We start from the raw sequence: 26,817 nt of genomic DNA on the forward strand, positions 1-26,817 counted from the left end.
GCTTATATGGAGAGGGCTAGTGGTCAGGGAGGAGGTGGGCTTGTATGGAGAGGGCTAGTGATGTCAGGGAGGAGGTGGGCTTATATGGAGAGGGCTAGTGATGTCAGGGAGGAGGTGGGCTTATATGGAGAGGGCTAGTGATGTCTGTGAGGAGGTGGGCTTATATGGGGACGGCTAGTGATGTCTGGGAGGAGGTGGGATTATATGGAAAGGGCTAGTGATGTCAGGGAGGTGGTGGGCTTATATGGGGACAGCTAGTGATGTCCGGGAGGAGGTGGGCTTATATGGGGAGGGCTTGTGATGTCAGGGAGGAGGTGGGACTATATGGGGAGGGCTAGTGATGTCAGGGAGGTGGTGGGCTTATATGGGGACAGCTAGTGATGTCCGGGAGGAGGTGGGCTTATATGGGGAGGGCTTGTGATGTCAGGGAGGAGGTGGGATTATATGGGGAGGGCTAGTGATGTCCGGGAGGAGGTGGGCTTATATGGGGAGGGCTTGTGATGTCAGGGAGGAGGTGGGATTATATGGGGAGGGCTAGTGATGTCCGGGAGGAGGTGGGCTTATATGGGGAGGGCTAGTGATGTCAGGGAGGAGATGGGCTTATATGGAGAGGGCTAGTGATGTCAGGGAGGAGGTGGGCTTATATGGGCAGGGCTAGTGATGTCAGGGAGGAGGTGGGATTATATGGGGAGGGCTAGTGATGTCCGGGAGGAGGTGGGCTTATATGGGGAGGGCTTGTGATGTCAGGGAGGAGGTGGGATTATATGGGGAGGGCTAGTGATGTCAGGGAGGAGGTGGGCTTTTATGGGGATGGCTAGTGATGTCAGGGAGGAGGTGGGCTTTTATGGGGAGGGCTAGTGATGTCAGGGAGGAGGTGGGCTTATATGGGGAGGGCTAGTGATGTCAGGGAGGAGGTGGGCTTATATGGAGAGGGCTAGTGGTCAGGGAGGAGGTGGGCTTGTATGGAGAGGGCTAGTGATGTCAGGGAGGAGGTGGGCTTATATGGAGAGGGCTAGTGATGTCAGGGAGGAGGTGGGCTTATATGGAGAGGGCTAGTGATGTCTGTGAGGAGGTGGGCTTATATGGGGACGGCTAGTGATGTCTGGGAGGAGGTGGGATTATATGGAAAGGGCTAGTGATGTCAGGGAGGTGGTGGGCTTATATGGGGACAGCTAGTGATGTCCGGGAGGAGGTGGGCTTATATGGGGAGGGCTTGTGATGTCAGGGAGGAGGTGGGACTATATGGGGAGGGCTAGTGATGTCAGGGAGGTGGTGGGCTTATATGGGGAGGGCTAGTGATGTCCGGGAGGAGGTGGGCTTATATGGGGAGGGCTTGTGATGTCAGGGAGAAGGTGGGATTATATGGGGAGGGCTAGTGATGTCCGGGAGGAGGTGGGCTTATATGGGGAGGGCTAGTGATGTCAGGGAGGAGATGGGCTTATATGGAGAGGGCTAGTGATGTCAGGGAGGAGGTGGGCTTATATGGGGAGGGCTAGTGATGTCAGGGAGGAGGTGGGATTATATGGGGAGGGCTAGTGATGTCCGGGAGGAGGTGGGCTTATATGGGGAGGGCTTGTGATGTCAGGGAGGAGGTGGGATTATATGGGGAGGGCTAGTGATGTCATGGAGGAGGTGGGATTATATGGGGAGGGCTAGTGATGTCCGGGAGGAGGTGGGCTTATATGGGGAGGGCTAGTGATGTCCGGGAGGAGGTGGGCTTATATGGGGAGGGCTAGTGATGTCAGGGAGGAGATGGGCTTATATGGAGAGGGCTAGTGATGTCAGGGAGGAGGTGGGCTTATATGGGGAGGGCTAGTGATGTCAGGGAGGAGGTGGGATTATATGGGGAGGGCTAGTGATGTCTGGGAGGAGGTGGGCTTATATGGGGAGGGCTAGTGATGTCAGGGAGGAGGTGGGCTTATATGGGGAGGGCTAGTGATGTCAGGGAGGAGGTGGGCTTATATGGGGAGGGCTAGTGATGTCCGGGAGGAGGTGGGCTTATATGGGGAGGGCTAGTGATGTCAGGGAGGAGATGGGCTTATATGGAGAGGGCTAGTGATGTCAGGGAGGAGGTGGGCTTATATGGGGAGGGCTAGTGATGTCAGGGAGGAGGTGGGATTATATGGGGAGGGCTAGTGATGTCAGGGAGGAGGTGGGCTTATATGGGGAGGGCTAGTGATGTCAGGGAGGAGGTGGGCTTATATGGTCAGGGCTAGTGATGTCAGGGAGGAGGTGGGCTTATATGGAGAGGGCTAGTGATGTCCGGGAGGAGGTGGGATTATATGGGGAGGGCTAGTGATGTCAGGGAGGAGGTGGGCTTATATGGGGAGGGCTAGTGATGTCAGGGAGGAGGTGGGCTTATATGGTCAGGGCTAGTGATGTCAGGGAGGAGGTGGGCTTATATGGAGAGGGCTAGTGATGTCCGGGAGGAGGTGGGCTTATATGGAGAGGGCCAGTGATGTCAGGGAGGCAGAAGTTGTATCTGGGGAGGCTAATGATACCACAGTGAGGAAGTGCATTTATATATGGTGAGGGCTAGTGATGTCAAAGTAGGACGTCACTAGCCCTCCCCAAACATCCCTCCTCCTTATCAATATCTGGGGAGGAATAGTGATGTCACAGTGAAGGAGGAACTATGTAAGTGAGGCAGTGACATCACACCAGCCCATCTCTGCTTTCAGCCTTGGCTGTAATGCTTCCCTGTGACTCGAGGGGCAGGTGGGGTGGGAGGGACTGTATATTGTTTACATCTTGGAAACTCAATAAGAGCATAATACAGAAAAATATATAAAGGATCGATTGGTGAATGGACTCGTGTAATAAATTATGTTGGGCCTCTGCTGCTGAATGAATTCACTTTATTTATCTTCTCTGTTTAGCTGCTCCATCGATTCCTCCAGACATAAAGTCTCACAGCCCCAAATGCCCCTCTAGTGTGACAGGCTCCTATAGTAAGTCACAGCTCGTCTGGCCTGAGCCCCGAGGAGCGCCCTGCTTGACTGATTAGTAGTTGTAGATGCACTTGGGGTTTTGTGGCTTTGGAGGGATTAGATGAATGTTTTGAGGGTGGGCGGCTTTATTTATTTTTTTGTAAAGCAGGGTTCCGAAAACTTTATTGGTGATTTTTATACCTCAATATCTGAAGACGAAAAAATAAATAAATTCTGTTTCCATAAATATTTTATGTTGCTTACTGATCTCTGCCATGAAGGGATTCTCAATATTAATGGTGTGACCACTTCCAAGCTGCTCTTCTGTCATTATGCCCCAAAGTGAAAGAACTTGTTTCCTTAAAGGGACGGTGTCAGCACAGGATGATTGTGCAAACCAAGTACAGGCGCTCGGTGCATCATGGAGCAGCTAATGATTTATATGCACCTTTCCGTCTGATAGAGGGAAATCAATCCTCACCCTCTTCTTCTCTTTGATTGACAGCTCTGGCTTCATGGAGATAGAGAATGGGGGAGATAAAAGGAAAACCAACAGGTAGGAAGGTGAATTTAAACGATTGGCGTCGCCATGATGCTCCGAGCGCCTGTACTTGGGTTGAACAGTCATTCTGTACTGACAAAGGACCTTTTTAGGATGACTTGTCAACTAGGTTACAATGCCTGTCCCTAGTAGCCAATTTCTCACAACTCACAATGCTCAAGTACTTGGTTTCAAGGTGAACATACCTTTTAAGCTATTTGTGTAAACAGATGAGTAACTTTGGAAATGCATAACAGTATTACACTGCAGAGCGGCACTCACAATTCTAGAAATTGTTTACGAAGAACTAAACTGAAAGAGACATATATACATATATATATCTCATTCTGGTAAGTGGCAATTGTACAATGTATGTACACAGTGACTGCATCAGCAGAATAGTGAGTGCAGCTCTGTAGAATAATACAGGATGTAAGTCTGGGTCAGTGTACACAGTGATTGCACCAGCAGAATAGTGAGTGCAGCTCTGTAGAATAATACAGGATGTAAGTCTGGGTCAGTGTACACAGTGACTGCTCCAGCAGAATAGTGAGTGCAGCTCTGGAGAATAATACAGGATGTAAGTCTGGGTCAGTGTACACAGTGACTGCTCCAGCAGAATAGTGAGTGCAGCTCTGGAGAATAATACAGGATGTAAGTCTGGGTCAGTGTACACAGTGACTGCTCCAGCAGAATAGTGAGTGCAGCTCTGGAGAATAATACAGGATGTAAGTCTGGGTCAGTGTACACAGTGACTGCACCAGCAGAATAGTGAGTGCAGCTCTGGAGAATAATACAGGATGTAAGTCTGGGTCAGTGTACACAGTGACTGCACCAGCAGAATAGTGAGTGCAGCTCTGTAGAATAATACAGGATGTAAGTCTGGGTCAGTGTACACAGTGACTGCACCAGCAGAATAGTGAGTGCAGCTCTGGAGAATAATACAGGATGTAAGTCTGGGTCAGTTTACACAGTGACTGTACAAGCAGAATAGTGAGTATAATACAGGGGGGATGCAGAAACTGTGCAAGTGTTTGTATTATACATTTTCACTCCTGATTTTAGCTTACAAATATGAAGGTAAAAAAAAACCTCACCAAATAGCCAACGTGTGCATGCGGTCTAATACAGGATGTAACTCAGGATCAGTACAGTATAAGTAATGTAATGTATGTACACAGTGACTGCACCAGCAGAATAATGAGTGCAGCTCTGGAGCATAATACAGGATGTAACATACGATAAGTAATGTACAGTGGGGAAAAAAGTATTTAGTCAGCCACAAATTGTGCAAGTTCTCCCACTTAAAAAGATGAGAGGCCTGTAATTGACATCATAGGTGACCACAACTATGAGAGACAAAATGAGAAAACAAATCCAGACAATCACCTCTGATTTGGCAAGATTTTTTTTTTTTTGCTAATTATGGTGGAAAATAAGTATTTAGTCACTTAAAAGCATGCAAGATTTCTGGCTCTCACAGACCTGTAACTTCTTTTAAGAGGCTCCTCTGTCCTCCACTCATTACCTGTAGTAATGGCCCCTGTTTGAACTTGTTATCAGTATAAAAGACAGCAGTCCACAATCTCAAACAGTCACACTCCAAGCTCCACTATGGTGAAGACCAAAGAGCTGTTAAAGGACACCAGAAATAAAATTGCAGCCCTGCTCAAGACTGAGAAGACTGAATCTGCAATAGGCAAGCAGCTTGGTGTGATGAAATCAACTGTGGAAGCAATAATAAGAAAATGGAAGACATACAAGATCATTGATGATCTTCCTCGATCTGTGGCTCCATGCAAGATCTCAATCCTTGGGGTAAAAATGATCACAAGAATGGTGATCAGAAATCCCAGAACCACACGGGGGGACCTAGTGATTGACCTGCATAGAGCGGGGACCACCGTAACAAAGGCTACCATCAGTAACACTCTACGCCACCAGTGACTCAGATCCTGCAGTGCCAGACGTGTGCCCCTGCTTAAGCCAGTACATGTCCAGGCCCATCTGAAGATTGCTAGAGAGCATTTGGATTATCCAGAAGAGTATTGGGAGAATGTCATATGGTCTGATGAAACCAAAGTAGAACTGTTTGGTAGAAACACAACTCGTCGTGTTTGGAGGAGACAGAATACGGTGTTGCATCCAAAGAACACCATACCTACTGTGAAGCATGAGGGTGGGAACATCATGCTTTGGGGCTGTTTCTCTGTAAAGGGACCAGGATGACTGATCTGTATACATGAAAGAATGAATGGGGCCATGTATTGTGAGATTTTGAGTGCAAACCTCCTTCCATCAGCAAGGCCATTGAAGATGAAACGTGGCTGGGTATTTCAGAATGATAATGATTCTTAAGCACACCGCCAGGGCAATGAAGGAATGGCTTCATAAGAAGCATATGAAGGTCCTGGAGTGGCCTAGCCAGTCTCCAGATCTCAATCCCATAGAAAACCTTTGGAGCAAGTTGAAAGTCTGTGTTGCCCATCAACAGGTCATAAACATCACTGCTCTAGAGGAGGTCTGCATGCAGGAATGGGCCAACATACCACCAACAGTGTGTCAACCTTGTGAAGACTTACAAAAAATGTCTGACCTCTATCCTTGCCAACAAAAGATATATAACAAAATATTGAGATGAACTTTTGTTATTGACCAAATACTTATTTTCCATCATAATTTGCAAAAAAGAATTTGGGAAAATCAGACTCTGTGATTTTCTGGATTTTTTCTCATTTTGTCTCTTAGTTGTGGTCATCTATGATGTCAATTACAGGCCGACCTCATCTTTATAATGGGAGAACTTGCACAATTGGTGGCTGAATAAATACCACACACACACACACTGTATGTACACAGTGACTCCACAAGCAGAATAGTGAGTGCAGCTCTGGAGTATAATACAGGATGTAACTCAGGATCAGTACAGGATAAGTAATGTATGTACACAGTGACTGCACCAGCAGAATAGTGAGTGCAGCTCTGGAATATAATACAGGATGTAACTCAGGATCAGTACAGGATAAGTAATGTATGTACACAGTGACTGCACCAGCAGAACAGTGAGTGCAGCTCAGGAATATAATACAGGATGTAACTCAGGATTAATAAGTCATTTTGCAAATAAATTAAATTTAACTTTTACATTTATACTGGGTACTGCGCTATCCATACATGTTAATTGGGGCAGTGAGGCTTGGCAGTGATCAATCCATTGCTTTCTTTAATTCAGACCCTTCTCTGCGGTGTTTATATTCCTCCCTTCTTTGATAAAATCAGGAGGAAGTTTCCGTGTATGGAGAAATCTATTCCATTTACCACAACTCTGAACCCTGCTTTTTGGGAAGTTGTTTGCACCCTTTTAATTTCTTGGTACTAGGACACCGGACTTCTTAGATGTGACACATAATACCCACACAGCAGCTGCGGTCAGTGCGATGGGACGGGGGAATATTCCAGCGATGCCCTTAAGACCTCATGGACTTTTACAAAATGAGACCATCCCTAAACCAGCTGCCTAATAGAACATGTATCACTGCCTTGTGTTATGAGGGTTTGCATTTACAGGAGCACGAAAATCCCGGAATATTGACATTTATTTATGTATTTATTTATTTTTCTCCCCAATCGGTGTTTCTGCACCCGGGTTACTAATCCTGCATGTCTTCATGTCTCTTCATTCTAATGCAGCGGTGGCCACACGTTTTGTCCTGGATTACAACCCCGCAAGGATGCCAACAATCCCACTTATTAAAAACACAAGTGGCTGTATTCCCATCTTGTACCACTTTGATTGCTGGGGGGTGAACATAAGGGGCACCATTGTTCGTGAGAATAAGGCTGGATTCAAACATCATAGTCTAATTATGGTTGACTTCACTCCCCACAAGTACGGGCTGGTTAACTTGTCTTATAGGCATACACCAGGCTGTGACGCTTGTAGTGGCCAGTCCTTCGTGGCACTCGAATGCCAATGTCGTGGACTCTTCCTTGGCCCACATGGTGTTGCAGCATGCAATGACAGAGCGTGGGACCGATGGTTGTCGTATTTGAGTACTGTCTCAGGATACCATGCTGGACCAGCGTGGTGTAAATCCTTTTTATCTCCCATATATAACTCCCATTGACCATAGCGGTGGCAAATTCTAGCGATTTATGCTATCTCTTTGAGAATACCTCTGTAATAGACGATTAGCCCAAACTGACAGTATGGACTAAATACAGCCTGGTAGGGGGATATCGCAACTTCATTGTTCACCTTCTGCAACACAGGTAGTTATAAGAAGTGTGAACAGACTTGCTAACTAAGGGGCATGTGCACCCGGGATGTGGCCAAGAGGCTTAAGGGTATGTGCGCACGTTGCTTTTTACCTGCTTTTTACCTGCTTTTTTGCTGCTTTTTCTTCTGCGCTGTTTAATGCCAAAATGGATGTGTTCTTCTATTCAAGCAAAGTCTATGGGAATTTGGGTTTCTTGTTCACACTATGTTGTTCAAAATGCTGCCTTTTTGTGGCAGAACTTTGGTCAAAAACTCAGCTTTGCAGTGCAAAACCCAAATGGCAAAAACAATTGACATGTTGCTTCTTTGAAAAGCTGAGTTTTTGACCAAAGTTCTGCCACAAAAAGGCAGCATTTTGAACAACATAGTGTGAACAAGAAACCCAAATTCCCATAGACTTTGCTTGAATAGAAGAACACATCCATTTTGGCATTAAACAGCGCAGAAGAAAAAGCAGCAAAAAAGCAGGTAAAAAGCAGGTAAAAAGCAACGTGCGCACATACCCTTAGGCTATGTGCAGATTTGCTGCAGAAAATGTGTCTAATATTTCTGCAGTCAATCCCCAGCAACACCTATGGGTATAATTAAAAAAAAATGCTGTGCGCACACTGCGGTTTTTGTTTTTTCTTTTTCGCTCCTAATTGGGAGACCCAGACAATTGGGTGTATAGCTATTGCCTCTGGAGGCCACACAAAGTATTACACTTAAAAGTGTAAGGCCCCTCCCCTTCTGGCTATACACCCCCAGTGGGATCACTGGCTCACCAGTTTTGTGCTTTGTGCGAAGGAGGCAACACATCCACGCATAGCTCCACTTTTTGGTCAGCAGCAGCTGCTGACTATGTCGGATGGAAGAAAAGAGGACACATATAGTGTCCCCAGCATGCTCCCTTCTCACCCCACTGTATGTCGGAGGTGTTTGTAAGGTTGAGGTACCCATTGCGGGTACGGCGGCAGGAGCCCACATGCTGATTCCTTCCCCATCCCTTTTTACAGGGCTCTGGGTGAAGTGGGATTTACCGGTCTCCAGGCACTGAGACCGTGCTCCATCTACAGCCCCTGGAGAAGATGCTGGATGGAGCGGAGTACATCAGGGACATGGCCCTGCTTCCTCAAGGTACTCTGTGTCCCCGTGCATTTGGCGCTCACACCGCAGCATGCTGGGTGTTGTAGTGCGCCGGGGGACATCAGCGCTGCGGCGCCTGTGCCATGGCCTCATTCAGCTTCGCTGAAGCAGGCTCACTTATGGGAATTGGTCGCGCCGGCCGCTGGGACTGCGGCGCGGCTGGCACTTGTAGTGCGCCGGGGACTTCAGCGCGGCCTGCGCTTTTACGGCGGCCGCGCTGATAACTAGAGTCCCCGGCTTTTGCGGCCTGCTTCCGTTCGTTCCCGCCCCCAGACCTGCCAGTCAGGAGAGGGGCGGGACGCTGGCCACTTCTAGGCATCGGTCGCGCCGGCCGCTGGGACTGCGGCGCGGCTGGCACTTGTGGTGCGCCGGGGACTTCAGCGCGGCCCGCGCTTTTACGGCGGCCGCGCTGATAACTAGAGTCCCCGGCTTTTGCGGCCTGCTTCCGTTCGTTCCCGCCCCCAGACCTGCCAGTCAGGAGAGGGGCGGGACGCTGGCCACTTCTAGGCATCGGTCGCGCCGGCCGCTGGGACTGCGGCGCGGCTGGCACTTGTGGTGCGCCGGGGACTTCAGCGCGGCCCGCGCTTTTACGGCGGCCGCGCTGATAACTAGAGTCCCCGGCTTTTGCGGCCTGCTTCCGTTCGTTCCCGCCCCCAGACCTGCCAGTCAGGAGAGGGGCGGGACGCTGGCCACTTCTAGGAATCGGTCGCGCCGGCCGCTGGGACTGCGGCGCGGCTGGCACTTGTGGTGCGCCGGGGACTTCAGCGCGGCCCGCGCTTTTACGGCGGCCGCGCTGTTAACTCGAGTCCCCGGCTTCTGGGCCTAGTCTCCCTTCGTTACCGCCCACAGCCCTGACAGTCAGGGTAGGGGCGTGACGCTGCATAGCACAGCAGCGCTGAGAGCTGGAGTATGTTTTGCATACTCCACCCCTCTCACTGTGTGCACTGTGAATCCGGATTCCCGCACTTTCTCAGGCACGCCCACGGCTTCCTTCTCTACAAGGACGCCGGCAGCCATTAGTGTCAGTTTCTGTACGAACAGAGACAAGTGTGGAAGACCCTGGCATTCTGATAGTCACACAATCGCTGCAACAGGCGTTAAGCAGCACCTGTGGTGCTAACCCCACTAGTGCAGAGTGCACTTATAGATATGCTTCTACTATATACATTGCACTGTTTGGTCGCACGTTGTATATACCCTCCTGGATTATGCGGAGGAGTTATCAGCATATTCTCTGTGTAAAACAAAGGTGCAGAACCACATGTTTTTCTATACAGCTGGTACAGCATGTACGGCTATACGGCCGGCAGGTTACATAGACTCCCATTGTATGCACTAATGGCCAGGGGATGAGGACGGTGTCTGCAGTATTTACTGACAGTTTTTCTGAGACTATGGCTATGATACTAGAAGCCTAGCAGTCCGGACATGTCTCTCACAATATGGGCACTGTTGAATCATTGATCCATGGCCCCCCTCAGTGTGAACAACTAACAGCTCCGGGAATGTCACACGCATCCCAGAGTCACGGCTCTGCACGGACGTCAGTCCCAGACAGCCTAAGCGGGCTCACTATGAGCGGCCTCGGTTTCATCAGGGTCCTAGCAGAAGGACTCGCTGTGTAATGAGGCGGAAGTAGCGGCTCAGGATTCTGATCCTGAGACCGCTCTCAATCTGGATACACCTGATCGTGACGCCATAGTAAATAATCTTATATTGTCCATCTATAGAATGTGGGTTATTTCTCACAGCTCCTCCAGTGGAGGAGTCAGCTTCACGTATTTTTCTGGACCACTCTGCCTTCAGAGAGGCAGTCCAGGAACACCACGCTTATCCAGATATGCGCTTCTCCAAACGGCTTAGGATACACGTTATCCCTGTCCCCTGACTTGGTCAGGGACTGGACCCAGTGTCTCAAGCGGCATCCTCCAATCTCCAGGCTTGTAGCTAGATCCATAGTTGCAGTGGGAGATGGAACTGCTGTTGGCTCCGGCATTCTCTCCCTTGGGGCACTCCAAGCTATTTCAGCTTGTCTTACACAGATTGACACGGTTACACGTACATCTGTGCCGCAGGTGGCATCCTTAACCTCTCAAATGTCTGCATTTGCTTCTTACGCGATTCAGATTGTCCTGGACTCTGCGAACCGTGCGGCGGTAGCCTCCGCTACTCCGTGTTTTTAAGCAGAGCCTGGTCTGCTCGTTAAGTGAATGGAAGGCAGATTCTGCTTCCAAAAAAAGGTTGCCTACCAGTTGCCTTTTTCTGCTAACCGACTGTTTGGTGAATGTAACCATTAAACAGTCCAGGGGTAAGGATTCATCCTTTCCTCAGCCCGGACACAACAAACCCCAACAGAGCAAGAGGCAGTCGGGGTTTTCGGCCTTTTCGAGGCTCGGGCAGGTCCCATTTTTCCTCGTCCAATGTGGACTCAAAAGGATCAGAGGAGCTCAGATTCTTAGCGGGCTCAGTCACGCCCAAAAAATCGACAGTCTGAAAACCCGCTTCCAAGGCGGCTTCCTCATGACTTGCGGCCTCGGTCGGTAGCAGGCTCTCCCGCCTTGGCGATATTTAGCTGCCATAGGTCAATGACCATTGAGTGTGAGACATTCTGTCTCACGGGTACAGGATAGAGCTCACTTCTCGTCCTCCAACTCGATTCTTCAGAATTTCTCACCTCCCGGCCGAGCCGCTGCTCTTCTGCAAACAGGGTGCACTCTATAGGCAGAAAGAGTGATGACCCCCGTTCCTCTTCAGGAACAAGGTCACGGTTTTTACCCCAAATTCTTTGCGGTACCTATAACAACGGGCCGTTCCATCCCGTTCTGGATCTAAAAATGCTCAGCAAGCTCGTGGACACCAGGCGGTTCCGGATGGAATCACTCCGCCTCAAGGTCCCAAGGATATTTCCTAGCATCATTAGGCATCAAGGATGCTTATCCACACGTGCCGATTGATCCAGAGCACTAGCGTGTCTACGCTTCGTTATAGGAGACGAACACCTTCTGTTCGTAGCTCTACCTTCCGGCTAGCGACAGTCCCACTGGTCTTCGCCAAGGTCAGGGCAGCAGTAGTCACAGTCCTGCACTCTCAGAGTCACTCTGTGATCCCGTATTTAGACGATCTACTTGTCAAGGCACTCTCTTAGGAAACATGCCAACACTGCCCGAACGTTGCGCTGGAGACTCTCTAAAGTTTTGGGTGGATCATCAACTTTTCAAAGTCAGATCCGACCCCGACCCTATCGATAACATATCTAGGCATAGAGTTTCTTACTCTCTCAGCGATAGTGAAGCTTCCGCTAGACAAACAGCATTCACTACGGGCTGCAAGCTCTTCTTTAAGAACCAGTCGCACACATTGAGACGCCTCATGCACTTCCTACGTAAGATGGTAGCAATGGAGGCAGTTCCTTTCGCGCAGTTTTACTGCGTCCACTACAATGGGACATTCTCCGCCAATGGGACGAGGAGTCGACGTCCCTCAACAGAGTCGTCGTTCTTTCTCAGGCGGCCAAGGAATCTCTACGGTGGTGGCTTCTTCCCACCGCTTGGTTAAAAAAGAAGGTCCTTCCTATCCCCATCCTGGGCGATAGTTACGACAGACGCGAGTCTATCAGGGTGGGGAGCAGTTTCTCTCCACTACAGCGCTCAGGGTACGTGGACTCAGCAAGAGTCCACCCTTCAGATCAATGTTCTTGAACACAGAGCAGTGTATCTTGCCCTACAAACCTTCCAACAGCGGCTGGAAAGCAAGCATATCCGACTTCAGTCGGACAGCTCCACAGCGGTGGCATACATCAACCACCAAGGAAGAACGCGCAACCGGCAAGCCTTCCATGAAGTCCGGCAGGTTCTGATGTGGGTGGAAGACACGGCATCCACCATATCCACAATTCACATCCCAAGTGTAGAAACTAGGAAGCTGACTTCCTAAGTCGCTGAGGTGTGGCCGAAAGAGGATGGTCTCCTCACCCGGACGGGTTTCAGGAGATCTGGCGCCGCTGACAGAGGCCGGACGTCGATCTAATGGCGTCACGGCACAACAACAATGTGCCAGCTTCATGGCACGGTTTCACAATCATCGAGCTCTGGCGGCAAACGCCTTAGTTCAGCATTGGTCGCAGTTCCAGCTACCTTAGGTGCCACCTCTGGCATTGTTGCCCAGAGTACTGCGCTAGATCAAGACCGACTGCGGCCGCGCCATCCTCGTCGCTACAGATTGGCCGAGGATGTTGTGGTACTCGGTTCTGTGGTGCCTCACGGTAGGCTAACCGGGGGCACTACCAGACCAATCAGACTGGCTGTCTCAAGGGCCATTCTTCCATTTGAACAGGACGTGGAAGATATTCTTATCTCGGTGCTCGGCGCAGGGTGTTTCTCCCTGGCCGGTTGCATCGTCTATGTTTCCTTCCTTCCTGCAATCTAGGTAGGAAAATGGGTTGTCGCTCAGTTCCCTTTAGGGACAAGTCTCAGCGCTATCTGTATTTTTCAGAAACGACGACTTCCTCAGGTACGCACGTTCCTACGGGGAGTTTGTCTTCTCAGCACTCCGTACAAGCGGCCGTTAGAGCCCTGAGATCTGAACAAGGTTCTAATTGCTCTCCAGATGCCGCCTTTCGAGCCTTTGAACGATGTCTCCCTTCCCGCTTTTCACGGGAAGTGGCCTTCTAGTAACGGTCTCGTCTCTTAGGACAGTGTCCGAGCTAGCAACGCTCTCATACAAACTCCCTTCCTGGTCCTTCACCAGGACAGGGTAGTTCTGCGTCCGGTTCCGGAATTTCTCCCTAAGGTGGTATCCCACTTTCATATCAATCAGGATATCACCTCACCTTCTTTGTGTCCTCGTCCAGTCCACCAATTTCAGAAAGATTTGCATCTGTTGGTTCTGGTGAGAGCACTCAGGTTCTACTTCCCGCATGGCGCTCCTGCGCCACCCGGATGCACTCTTTGTCCTTGTCGCTGGTCGGCGTAAACAGTCGCAAGCTTCCAAATCCACCCTTGCTCGGGGGATCGAGGAACCAATTCTTGAAACCTACAGTTCTACTGGGCTTCTGGTTCTCTCAAGGCCGAAGGCCCATTCTATCAGAGCCGTGGGTGCATCCTGGACATTACGGCACCAGGCTACGGCTCAGCAGGTGTGTCAGGCACCTACCTGATTGGGTCTGCATACTTTTACCAAGCATTTTCAGGTGCATACCTACGCTTCGGCAGACGCCAGCCTAGGTAGATAAGTCCTTCAGGCGGCAATTGCCCACCTGTAGGAAAGGGCTGTTTGACGGCCCTATCACGAGGTATTCTTTTACCCACCCAGGGACTGCTTTTGGACGTCCCAATTGTCTGGGTCTCCCAATTAGGAGCGAAAAAGAAGAAGGGAATTTTGTTTACTTACCGTAAATTCCTTTTCTTCTAGCTCCAATTGGGAGACCCAGCACCCGCCCTGTTTTCTCTGGGTTTTTCTGTTTTTTCGGGTACACATGTTGTTCATGTGGTATGGTTCAGTTCTCCGATGTTTCCTCGGATTAAATTGGTCTTTAAACCAGTTATTGGCTTTCCTCCTTCTTGCTTTGGCACTAAAACTGGTGAGCCAGTGATCCCACTGGGGGTGTATAGCCAGAAGGGGAGGGGCCTTACACTTTTAAGTGTAATACTTTGTGTGGCCTCCAGAGGCAATAGCTATACACCCAATTGTCTGGGTCTCCCAATTGGAGCTAGAAGAAAAGGAATTTACGGTAAGTAAACAAAATTCCCTTCTTTTTTTGTTATACCTGAGGATTTACCCGCGGAATTAATGTGCATGTCACTTCTTTTCCACAGGTACCTTTGCCATAGATAATGGTAAAAATCAGCAGGGACCAACTTGTGGAAAAACCGTGGCAAAACCACATGCGGGTTTTGGTGCGTTTTTTTTTTTTTTTTTACCGCGGGTGCGGGTTTCTTTAAGAGAATCCGGATTTTCCTTGAGAAAAAAAAAGTCACTTTCTAGTGCGCACATGGCTTGATACTGTGTTTCCCACTAGTTTAGCATGTCCCTACCTCCCTCGCTAGTGATTTCTTGCACTGTTTTGCTTACAGCCATGACTTTAGAGAAAGCTCAGGCAAGCCAGTGCTGTCAATCACCGAATTGGGAGGTAGGGAAATGCAAAACCAGTGGGAGGAGCGGTGCATTGAGCCTCTTGGTCACACCCTGGAAGCACTCAGCTGCTTAATTAGCATATCTGCTGCTGCAGTGGGAGTGATATTTATGGAGGCTATATCCTCTATACGGGTGCGCTCACACGAGTGTATGACCCGCACGATTATCGGATCACATCACTCGGCACGGTTGCACCCTCTTCGGACAGGAGCATGTCAGCTGCATAGAAATACATGGTGCTTCTGTCTGAAGAGTGTGCGCCCACTCTGGGTGGTATAATCCGATAATCGTGCGGGTCATACGCTTATGTGAGCACACCCTAAGGACATGTGTTTTTAGTTTTTACTGCTAGTGTGGGTTGACAATCAATTTAACCACAAGGATGATCTGTGGTTGGGGGTGTTGCACCAACCCTTCAGTCCTGGAGGATATTCCCCACACAGCAGTTAGATACATGCTTGGATAAGTGTCTGTGACTGTAAAGAATCCTTTCCTGTTCTGCTGCTGATGGTGATGTGTTGTTACTGCAGTTCTGGCATGTGGGAGGCCTCAGGCCACAGCCGTGTACAAAGTTTCAGAATACGCCAGGAGGTTTGGGGTTCCGGTCATTGCCGACGGTGGGATTCAGACGGTTGGACACATTGCAAAGGCTCTTGCCCTTGGGGCCTCCACAGGTAGGTGCCGTATCCTGAGGCTTGCTGGTGAGTGGATCATGTTGGTTGTCAGTGCATTTCCGAGATATTAGCAACTCCTGTTTGAATGTTTTTCAGTGATGATGGGATCGCTCTTAGCAGCAACTACAGAAGCCCCCGGGGAATACTTCTTCTCGGATGGCATACGGCTAAAGAAATACCGTGGTATGGGGTCACTGGACGCCATGGATAAGAACGTGAGCAGCCAGAAGAGATATTTCAGGTGACTTTTGGGTCGGAACACTTTGTGATTGTGTTTATACTGTTCTGGATCTCACTGATTCTTCTTATTTCAGTGAGGCGGATAAGATTAAGGTGGCCCAGGGTGTGTCCGGCGCTGTACAGGACAAAGGATCCATTCACAAGTTTATCCCATATTTGATTGCTGGAATCCAGCACTCCTGCCAGGATATAGGAGCCAAGAGCGTAATGCTAGTCAGGTAGGTGGACATCATATACATATTACAGCTAAGGTTAGTCTCACACATCCGGCTTTTCGCCGGTTTGCTGGATTCGGCGCACACCAGTACAATGGCAGCACCACAAGCGCCGTTCACATGCTGTCCGGACCGGAGCATGTGACCCAGATGTTGCAGAGAGCGCTGCCATTGTACTGTATACACTGTACTGGCGTGCGCCGAATCCGGCAAACCCGCGAAAAGCCGGATGTGTGAAACTAGCCTAAGGGAATGTGCACGCAGCATATTTTTCAAGTGGGAGAACCTACTGAGATTTTGTAGGAGGAAGACTTTTTTTTTTTTTTTTTTTTTTTAGGAAACACTGGCATTTTTTCTAAGCGCTTTCTCTAGGTAAAACATTTTCAAACCTGATGGGTGGGGTGGGAGGAAAATGTGCTGCAAGTACACAACATGTACCAATGGCCTAAACGCCTGGTGAGGACAGGGATGCATTGTGTAGGGTGTCCTATAAATGATCCTCTTCTGCTTTGTTATAGGGCGATGATGTATTCTGGTGAGCTGAAATTTGAGAAGAGAACCATGTCTGCACAGGTGGAGGGAGGCGTCCATGGTCTTCACTCGTAAGTCACGTGTTGTGTGCACTGCTATGGAGCTCCTGTTTTGTATACAGCTCCCCCCGTTACACAATATATACTCATACCTGGTTATGCAGGTTTTAAAATATTCCGGTCTGGTGTATTTGCTAATCAGGAGAGACACTGTGGATGCTCGCCGGTATGAGGCCGTTTCCCAGGTCTTGTCCAACCAAAAACTACGGCTGTGGCTGCTGGATCAGGGTTTTGCAAGGCAATTCACTCATATCTACTGATGACCTATACTAAGGGGTACTTTGCACACTACAACATCACAGCTGCGACGTCGGTGGGATCAAATCGAAAGTGACGCACATCCGGCATCGTTGTCGACATCGGAGTATGTGAATCGTTTTTAATACGATTACTGAGCGCAAAAGTGTCGAAATTGTATGGTCGGTGTAGTGTCGTGCATTTCCATAATGTCGCTGCAGCGACAGGTACGATGTTGTGCCTCGTTCCTGCGGCAGCACACATCGCTGTGTGTGACACCGCAGGAGCGAGGAACATCTCCTTACCTATGTCCATTAAATAAATAAGGAGGACAAGCGCACTATGAGCAGCATCCATGAATAACTTTTGGTATTTGAATATTAAGAACTGCTCACCTTTTGCAGGTTGTGCGCCCCCGCACAACTCCAGTGAAAGCTTATCAGTCTAGATTTACCCTCCGATCTGATTCCAGTGTCCAGGCTTAATGAATCCAGACTTGGGGTATCATTGTCGGCTCCTGAACTCCACCGGTACCTTGGATGTCAGGTTTTCCTCCACGATCCTCCAGCTACCCAGCTGGATTCTATAATGGGTTAGCAGGTCCTTTGCAGCTACTACCGATTCCCAATAGGGAGAGGGTACATGGATAAGATTTCTATCGGTCTAATTGTAGCGCAAAAAGGACACTTGCTGGTATTATTTGTTGTTAAGTTAAAAACCAACTTAACTTATATAAGACGTTTTCTTTATCGTTCCTTTGGGAGACCCAGACCATGGGTGTTTAGCTTCTGCCTCCGGAGGACACACAAAGTACTACACTTAAAAGTGTAGCTCCTCCCTCTGAGCTTATACACCCCCTGGTAGCCAGTCCTAGCCAGTTTATCGCTTTGTGTCAGGAGGCATACATCCACACATGCATTCTCATCTGATTTGTTTGACTTTTGGAAAGAGTTTGAAGAAAAGCGGGTCCATGTCTGGACTCCCGGCATGTCCCTTCTCACCCCACTGTGTCGGCGGTGTTGTTAAGGTTGATTTACAGGGCTGCAGCCTTACATGCCGTGCTCCTTCACCATCCCTTCTGGGCTCTGGCTTGAAGTGGGAGCCAGCACGGTCTCCATGCCTGGCAGGAGTCCGGTCTCCATCCACAGCCCCTTGAGGATTCTGTTGGACCGGAGCACTCATCCCCAGGGACATGGCCCTGCGTCTCAGCAGCTAAGTACCTGAGACGTTTATGTTGGGGGTCCCGGTTCTTTATTGTAAGGGGAGAGTATGCTGTATGTGATTGTTTTAACTTTTCTGGTGGGTTCTCTAGCTTTTGCCTGAGAACCGCGCCGATGGTGCCTGCTTGTCGGCCTCGCCGCTTAAATTTAGGCCCTGGCTTCGCCGGAGGCCTGGTTTCATTTTCCTGCCCTCGCATGTCACTCATGCAGAGGGACAGGTTTGGCTCCTCCCGGCGGCCGTTCTACACAGGGGAGGGACACGCCCCACTGCTGGGGCGTCCCTCCTTCCCTGCAGGTCTCTATAGCCCTCCAGTTCCCGCTCTTTTATAGGAACGCCCTCTTCTCAGGCAGAGTTCACTCTGCTCTGGGACATCCTGCATTCTGCATCTCTGCTGAGGTGCTGCGACTGGGGGACCGGGCTTCGGGATCTGGAGGGCACACAACACAGCGGTCTGGTAAGCCACAGCCGGTCTCCGGTTGTGGACCTCTGTATATTCTCCCTGGGGTTCATTCTCTGCAAAGCCCCCACTCCAGCAGCATGTCTCACACGAGGAGCAAGGCTCCAAAGCTTGATTCTGCATGCACTGCATGTAAGCTCCTGCTGCCTGAGCCGAGCACCTATCCACATTGTGATGTCTGCTCTAACTTGGCGGTGCCACAGCCTGGAGTCTCACCCCCAGTGGTCTCTCAGGCTGTTGCTGCACCTGTGATTGAACCCCCGGCCTGGGTAGAGTCCTTTTCTAGGTCCATATCCCAGTCATTTGCGGAGTCCATGGGGCTTTTGTCCAGGACTTTGAATATGCATCAGCCCCCCTCACAGGGTGCCTCTAATACTCTTGACAGAGGACTCCTATCCTCTGACCTCCGTCCATCGGAGCTCACGGAGGATTAATCATCTGATCCCAGACCCCGTCCTTCTAAGAGAAGGCGCAGGGTTTCCTCCCCCTCCCCATCCCACGGCTCTGCCTCAAGAGCTGACTCTCAAGATGAGGAGGATGCCCTCACCGGGGGCTCGGAGGCTATGTATCCCATCGATTTCTCTGAGGGTGACTCAGATCTTAGTGATTTGATTGCTTCTATTAATTCTGTGCTGGATCTCAATCCGCCAGTATCAGAGGAGCAACCCTCTCTGGCAGAAAAGCACCAGTTTACCTCGCCTAAGAGAGTGAAGAGTGTGTTCTTTAACCACTCCAGTTTTCAGACCGCTGTGACCAAGGCCAAGGCCTGCCCTGACAAACGCTTTCCAAAGCGTGGTTCTGATGACCGGTTTCCATTTCCACCTGAGGTGGTCAAGGAGTGGTCTCACTCCCCAAAAGTAGACCCTCCGGTGTCTAGGCTATCAGCCCGGACCGTTGTGTCGGTGGCTGACGGCACCTCACTTAAGGATTCCACTGACCGTCAGATTGACCTTCTGGCCAAATCTGTGTATGAAGCTGCGGGGGCCGCGTTTTCCCCGACTTTTGCAGCAGTGTGGGCTCTCAAAGCCATCTCTGCTTCTCTAGAGGAGATGCATTCCCTCACCAAGGAATCTATGCCTGAGATGGTTACCTTAACTGCTCAGACTTCAGCTTTTTCATCTTATGCCATGTCTGCCATGCTAGAGGCTTCTCACCGCACTGCGGTGGCTTCAGCTAATTCTCTTGTTATCCGCAGGATTTTGTGGCTTCGAGAGTGGAAGGCAGATGCTTCTTCCAAGAAGTTTCTTGCTGGGCTCCCTTTTGCTGGTTCACGGCTGTTTGGTGAACAGCTGGATGAAATCATTAAAGAAGCTACTGGCGGGAAGAATACTTCCATGCCAAAAACCAAGACCAGGAAACCCGCCCAGGGTAGGAATCAATCGAGGTTTCGTTCCTCCAACTGGTCATCCTCTAAGCCTTCCGCCTCGTCCGCTAACTCAGCCAAGGATCAGAAATCCAACTGGCGCCCAAAAGCGTGTCCGCAGAAGACCACAGGAGGTTCTGCCACTAAGGCATCTTCCTCATGACTCTCGGCCCGCTCCAGCCACGTCCTTAGTCGGTGGCAGGCTCTCCCACTTTTTGCGACGCTTGGTTAAAGCAAGTCTCCGATCAGTGGGTGAGAGATATCATATCTCACGGCTACAGGATAGAATTCTCTTCCAGCCCTCCAAACAGATTTTTTTCTCTCAACTCCCCCCTGCTCCAAGGCCGCCGCCTTCTCGCAGGGCGTGGCTTCCTTGTAAGCAAACGGAGTGATTGTCCCAGTTCCCGCTCAGGAACGGTTCAGAGGTTTTTACTCAAATCTCTTCCTAGTTCCAAAAAAGGACGGTACCTTCCGGCCCATCCTGGATCTCAAGCTTCTCAACAAGCATGTCCGGGTGCGGCATTTTCGCATGGAGTCTCTGCGATCAGTCATTGCCTCTATGACCCAAGGGGAGTTCCTGGCGTCCATCGACATCAGAGATGCCTATCTACATGTGCCAATCGCAGTGTCACATCAGCGTTGGTTACGTTTTGCGATAGGAGAGGATCATTTCCAATTCGTGGCTCTCCCCTTCGGGTTAGCCACGGCCCCTCGGGTATTCACCAAGGTCATGGCGGCAGTGATTGCGGTCCTGCACCTCCAGGGGTTAGCAGTGCTTCCTTATCTGGACGACCTTCTGGTCAAGGGTACATCCAGCGCAGACTGTCAGCGGAGTGTTTCGCTCACTCTCGCCACCCTAGCCCAATTCGGGTGGATTGTCAATCTTCCCAAATCCACTCTGACTCCGACCCAGAGTCTCACGTACCTAGGGATGCAGTTCGAGACTTTGTCTAAGGGCAACTTCACAAGTGCCGGCAAACAGCTGTCACTCCGGTTGGCGGTGCGCTCTCTCCTGAGGCCCCGCCGTTATACCCTCAGGCGTCTGATGCAGGTGCTGGGTCAAATGGTGGCCTCCATGGAGGCGGTTCCCTTTGCCCAGTTCCATCTGCGTCCTCTGCAGCTGGACATTCTATGCTGTTGGGACAAGCGGCCTTCCTCCTTACACAGGTTAGTGGCTCTGTCGCCACGGACCAGGAGCTCTCTTCAGTGGTGGCTTCGACCCCTCTCCCTGTCCCAGGGGCGCTCCTTCCTGGCCCCGTCCTGGGTGATCCTCACCACGGATGCCAGTCTATCCGGCTGGGGAGCGGTACATCTCCACCACAGAGCACAGGGCACTTGGACTCCGTCCGAGTCAGCCCTTTCAATCAATGTGCTGGAAACCAGAGTTGTGCTTCTAGCTCTCCTAGCCTTTCACCACCTGTTGGCGGGCAGGCACATTCGAGTCTAGTCAGACACCGCGACAGCGGTTGCCTACATCAATCACCAAGGCGGGACACGCAGCCGCCTGGCAATGTTGGAGGTCCAACGCATTCTTCAATGGGCGGAGGACTCCAAGTCCACCATATCCGCAGTCCACATCCCTGGCGTAGAAAACTAGGAGGCAGATTCTCAGCCATCAATCCGTGGACGGTGGCGAGTGGTCCCTGCACCCGGCAGTGTTTCAGTCAATTTGCCACAAGTGGGGCACTCCGGACGTGGACCTAATGGCATCCCGTCACAACAACAAGGTTCCGGTTTACGTGGCTCGCTCTCACGATCCTCAGGCCTTCGCCGCGGACGCTCTGGTTCAAGACTGGTCCCAGTTTCGTCTGTCCTACGTGTTTCCCCCTCTAGCTCTCTTGCCCAGAGTCCTGCGCAAGATCAGAATGGAGGGCCGTCGAGTCATCCTCATTGCTCCAGACTGGCCCAGGCGAGCTTGGTATCCGGACCTGCTCCAACTGTCCGTGGAGATGCCGTGGCATCTTTCGGACCGTCCAGACCTGCTCTCGCAAGGTCCGTTTTCCCGCCCGAATTCTGCGGCACTCAAATTGACGGCGTGGCTCTTGAGTCCTGGATTTTGACGGCTTCTGGTATTCCTCCTGAAGTCATCTCCACTATGACTCGGGCCCGTAAGTCTTCCTCCATCAAGATCTATCACAGGACTTAGAAAATTTTCCTGTCCTGGTGTCGCTCTTCCGGCCATTCTCCTTGGCCATTCTCGTTGCCGACCCTTCTGTCCTTTCTACAGTCCGGTCTGCAGCTGGGACTGTCTCTCAAGGGACAAGTCTCAGCTCTATCAGTGCTGTTCCAGCGGCGTCTCGCCCGGCTGGCTCAGGTCCGCACCTTCATGCAAGGTGCGTCTCACATCATTCCGCCTTATCGGCGGCCCTTGGATCCCTGGGACCTTAACTTGGTCCTCACGGTATTGCAGAAACCCCCTTTCGAGCCCCTTAGGGAGCTTTCTTTGGATCGTCTTTCTCAAAAGGTGGCCTTTCTTGTTGCCATAACTTCTCTCAGGAGAGTCTCTGATTTGGCTGCGCTCTCCTCGGAGTCACCTTTTTTGGTTTCTCACCAAGACAAGGTAGTTCTCTGTCCGACCCCGGACTTTCTTCCTAAGGTGGTCTCTCCCTTCCACCTTAACCAGGATATTTCCTTGCCTTCCTTCTGTCCGGCCCCTGTTCATCGCTTTGAGAAAGCGCTGCATACTCTAGATCTGGTGCGTGCTCTCCGGATCTATGTGTCTCGCACCGCTGCGCTTGGGCGGTGCACCTCTCTTTTTGTGCTAACCACAGGTCGGCGCAAGGGTCTCTCTGCTTCTAAGTCGACCTTGGCCCGTTTGATTAGATCGACCATTTCGGACGCCTACCAGAGTACTCAGGTGCCTCCCCCGCCGGGGATCAAGGCACACTCGACCAGAGCTGTCGGTGCCTCTTGGGCTTTTAGGCACCAGGCTACGGCTCAACAAGTCTGTCAGGCTGCCACTTGGACTAGCCTGCATACCTTTTCGAAGCACTACCAAGTGCATGCTCATGCTTCGGCAGATGCGAGCTTGGGCAGACACATCCTTCAGGCGGCTGTCGCCCACTTGTAAAGTTAGGCTCCGCCTACTTCTTAGTTTTTTCTATTTATTCCCACCCAGGGACAGCTTTGGAACGTCCCATGGTCTGGGTCTCCCAAAGGAACGATAAAGAAAAAGAGAATTTTGTTACTTACCGTAAATTCTTTTTCTTATAGTTCCGTATTGGGAGACCCAGCACCCTCCCTGTTGGCAATTTCTTGTTCCGCGTGTTATCACCGGCTGTTGTCGTGGACAGAGTCTCCGGTTGTTCCGGCTCTTGCTCTGTTCTACTTGTGGGTGGCTATTCTCCTTCAGCTTTTGCACTAAACTGGCTAGGACTGGCTACCAGGGGGTGTATAAGCTCAGAGGGTGGAGCTACACTTTTAAGTGTAGTACTTTGTGTGTCCTCCGGAGGCAGATGCTAAACACCCATGGTCTGGGTCTCCCAATACGGAACTATAAGAAAAAGAATTTACGGTAAGTAACAAAAATCTCTTTCTTTGTCGCTCCATTGGGAGACCCAGACAATTGGGTGTATAGCTTCTGCCTCCGGAGGCCACACAAAGTATTACACTTAAAAGTGTAAAGCCCCTCCCCTTCTGCCTATACACCCCCCGTGCATCACGGGCTCCTCAGTTTTTATGCTTTGTGCGAAGGAGGCTGACATCCACGCATAGCTCCACATCTTAGTCAGCAGCAGCTGCTGACTATGTCGGATGGAAGAAAAGAGGGCCCATATAGGGCCCCCAGCATGCTCCCTTCTCATCCCACTCTGGTCGGCGGTGCTGTTAAGGTTGAGGTACCCATTGCGGGTACATAGGCAGGAGCCACATGCTGTTTTCCTTCCCCATCCCTTAATGGGCTCTGGGTGAAGTGGGATCCTATTCGGTCTCCAGGCACTGAGGCCGTGCTCCCTCCGCAGCCCCTGGGGAATCTGCTGGACAGGAGCCGAGTATCGTCAGGGACAAGGCCCTGCTACTGTGAGGTACTCTGTGTCCCCGTGGGGACCGCGCATGGAGCGCTGGTGCCATATACACTGCAGCACTGCTGGGTGTGTTAGTGCGCCGGGGACTACCGCGCAGGCCGCGCTATGAGGTACTTTGTGTCCCCCTGGGGGACCGCGCATGGAGCGCTGATACCCTATACACTGCAGCACTGCTGGGTGTGTTAGTGCGCCGGGGACTACCGCGCCGGCCGCGCTTATAACTTTAGTCCCCGGCTTTTGCGGCCTAGTAGCGCATACTCCCGCCCCCAGGCCTGTCAGTCAGGGGAAGGGCGGGACGCTGCACAGAACGTCAGCGCTGAGGGCTGGAGCATACTCTGTATCCTCCTCCCCCCTCATTCAGCTCAGTGGGGCTCCAGATTCCCGCACTTTCTAGGGCACGCCCTCGGCCCCCTCCTCCCCACAGAACGCCGGCAGCCATTCCTGTCAGCTCTTCTGACGCTGGAGAGGAGAGAAAGCTCTGGGAGGCCCATGCAGGGAAGCTGGTGATCACACAGCCGCTTTCAGCGGTCGGTAAGCAGCACCTGTGGTGCTGGCCCCACTGAGTGCGTAGTGTACATATATATATATATGCTTATATGCTATACATCTACACTGTACGGTCGCACTGTTGATTTTTGGCTATATACCCTCCTGGATTGTACTCAGAGGAGACAACAGCATGTCGTCCGCAAATAGCAAGGGTGCCAAAGCACAGGCTTACTTTGCAACCTGTACCTCATGTGCGGCTATACTACCGGCAGGTTCCACTGACCCTCATTGTGTGCAATGCTCGGCCCCTGTGGCACTTACTCAGCCGGAGCCTCTGCTACTGGTAGCCCAGGTGGAACCACCTGCTACCTCTGTCCAGGTGACAGGGACGGAGTTTGCAGTATTTACTGACAAACTGTCTGAGACTATGGATAAATGGTCTGCTAGGATACTAGAAGCCTTACAGTCCAGACCGGTAACTCAGGCCCCGGGCACTGTTCAATCATTGACCCCAGGCCCCCCTCATTTGGAGCTGCATAGTGCTCCTGGGGTGAACCATGGGTCCCAGGGTGAGGTCTCTGACATGGACCACAGTCCCAGGCCCCCTAAGCGGGGTCGCTGGGAAGTTCCCTCGACTTCATCACATTGTTCAGGGTCTCAGCAGGAGGACTCTCTGGATGATGATGCGGAGGTAGCAGATCAGGATTCTGAACCTGAGACCGCGCTCAACCTGGATACACCTGATGGTGACGCCATAGTGAATGACCTTATAGCAACCATCAATCAGGTGTTGGATATTTCTCCACCAGCTCCTACAATTGAGGAGTCAGCTTCTCAGCAGGAGAAATTCCGTTTCAGATCTCCCAAGCATCCATTGAGTATGTTTCTGGATCACTCTGACTTCAGAGAGGCAGTCCAGAAACACCGGGCTTGTCCAGATAAGCGTTTTTCCAAGCGCCTTAAGGATACACGTTATCCCTTCCCCCCCTGACGTTGTCAAGGGCTGGACTCAGTGTCCCAAGGTGGATCCTCCAGTCTCCAGACTGGCGGCTAGATCCATAGTTGCAGTGGAAGATGGGGCTTCACTCAAAGATGCCACTGACAAACAGATGGAGCTCTGGTTGAAATCCATCTATGAAGCTATCGGCGCGTCTTTTGCTCCAGCATTCGCAGCCGTATGGGCACTCCAAGCTATCTCAGCTTGTCATGCGCAGATTAATGCAGTCACACGTACATCTGCTCCGCAGGTGGTGTCCTTAACCTCTCAGGCGTCGGCGTTTGCGTCCTACGCCATTAATGCTGTCCTGGACTCTACGAGCCGTACGGCGGTAGCATCCGCCAATTCGGTGGCAGTCCGCAGGGCCATGTGGTTACGTGAATGGAAGGCAGACTCCGCTTCCAAAAAGTTCTTAACCGGTTTGCCATTTTCTGGCGACCGCCTGTTTGGTGAACGATTGGACGAAATCATTAAACAATCCAAGGGAAAGGACTCATCCTTACCCCAGTCCAAACCAAACAGACCTCAACCACGGAAGGTACAATCGAGGTTTCGGTCCTTTCGGCCCGCGGGAAGGTCTCAGTTCTCCTCGTCCAAAAGGATCAGAGGAACTCCGATGCATGGCGGTCTAAGTCACGTCCTAAAAAGACCGCCGGAGGAACCGCTCCCAAGGCGGCCTCCTCATGACTCTCGGACTCCTCACACCGCATCCTCGGTCGGTGGCAGGCTTTCCCGCTTTTGCGACACCTGGCTGCCACAGGTCAAAGACCGATGGGTGAGAGACATTCTATCCCACGGTTACAGGATAGAGTTCAGCTCTCGTCCTCCGACTCGGTTCTTCAGAACATCTCCGCCCCCCGAGAGAGCCGATGCTCTTCTTCAGGCGGTGTGCACTCTGAAGGCGGAAGGAGTGGTGATCCCTGTTCCTCTTCAGCAACAGGGTCACGGTTTTTACTCCAACTTGTTTGTGGTACCGAAAAAGGACGGATCCTTCCGTCCTGTTCTGGACCTAAAACTGCTCAACAAACATGTAAAAACCAGGCGGTTCCGGATGGAATCGCTCCGCTCCGTCATCGCCTCAATGTCCCAAGGAGACTTCCTGGCATCAATCGACATCAAAGATGCTTATCTCCACGTACCGATTGCACCAGAGCATCAGCGCTTCCTGCGTTTCGCCATAGGGGACGAACACCTTCAGTTCGTGGCACTGCCTTTCGGCCTGGCGACAGCACCACGGGTCTTCACCAAGGTCATGGCAGCAGTGGTAGCAGTCCTACACTCTCAGGGACATTCGGTGATCCCTTA

The 26,817-nt window shown here is 51.2% G+C and overlaps 1 protein-coding gene across 2 annotated transcripts in view; it reads left to right on the plus strand.

Annotated features, from left to right (window-relative positions):
- IMPDH2 (inosine monophosphate dehydrogenase 2) overlaps positions 1–26,817 on the plus strand; it is a 64,455-nt gene that overhangs the window by 25,928 nt on the left and 11,710 nt on the right. The window contains exons 10-14 of one of the 2 annotated variants that reach the window (XM_075321482.1): positions 2,880–2,951; positions 15,538–15,681; positions 15,778–15,922; positions 15,996–16,139; positions 16,655–16,738. In XM_075321482.1, the coding sequence (XP_075177597.1) occupies positions 2,880–2,951; positions 15,538–15,681; positions 15,778–15,922; positions 15,996–16,139; positions 16,655–16,738 (589 nt within the window). The remainder of the gene's footprint in view (positions 1–2,879; positions 2,952–15,537; positions 15,682–15,777; positions 15,923–15,995; positions 16,140–16,654; positions 16,739–26,817) is intronic. The other variant, XM_075321483.1, reaches the window with a different exon arrangement.

The sequence above is a fragment of the Anomaloglossus baeobatrachus genome, chromosome 8, assembly GCF_048569485.1.
Source record: "Anomaloglossus baeobatrachus isolate aAnoBae1 chromosome 8, aAnoBae1.hap1, whole genome shotgun sequence".
NCBI classification, from domain to species: domain Eukaryota; kingdom Metazoa; phylum Chordata; class Amphibia; order Anura; family Aromobatidae; genus Anomaloglossus; species Anomaloglossus baeobatrachus.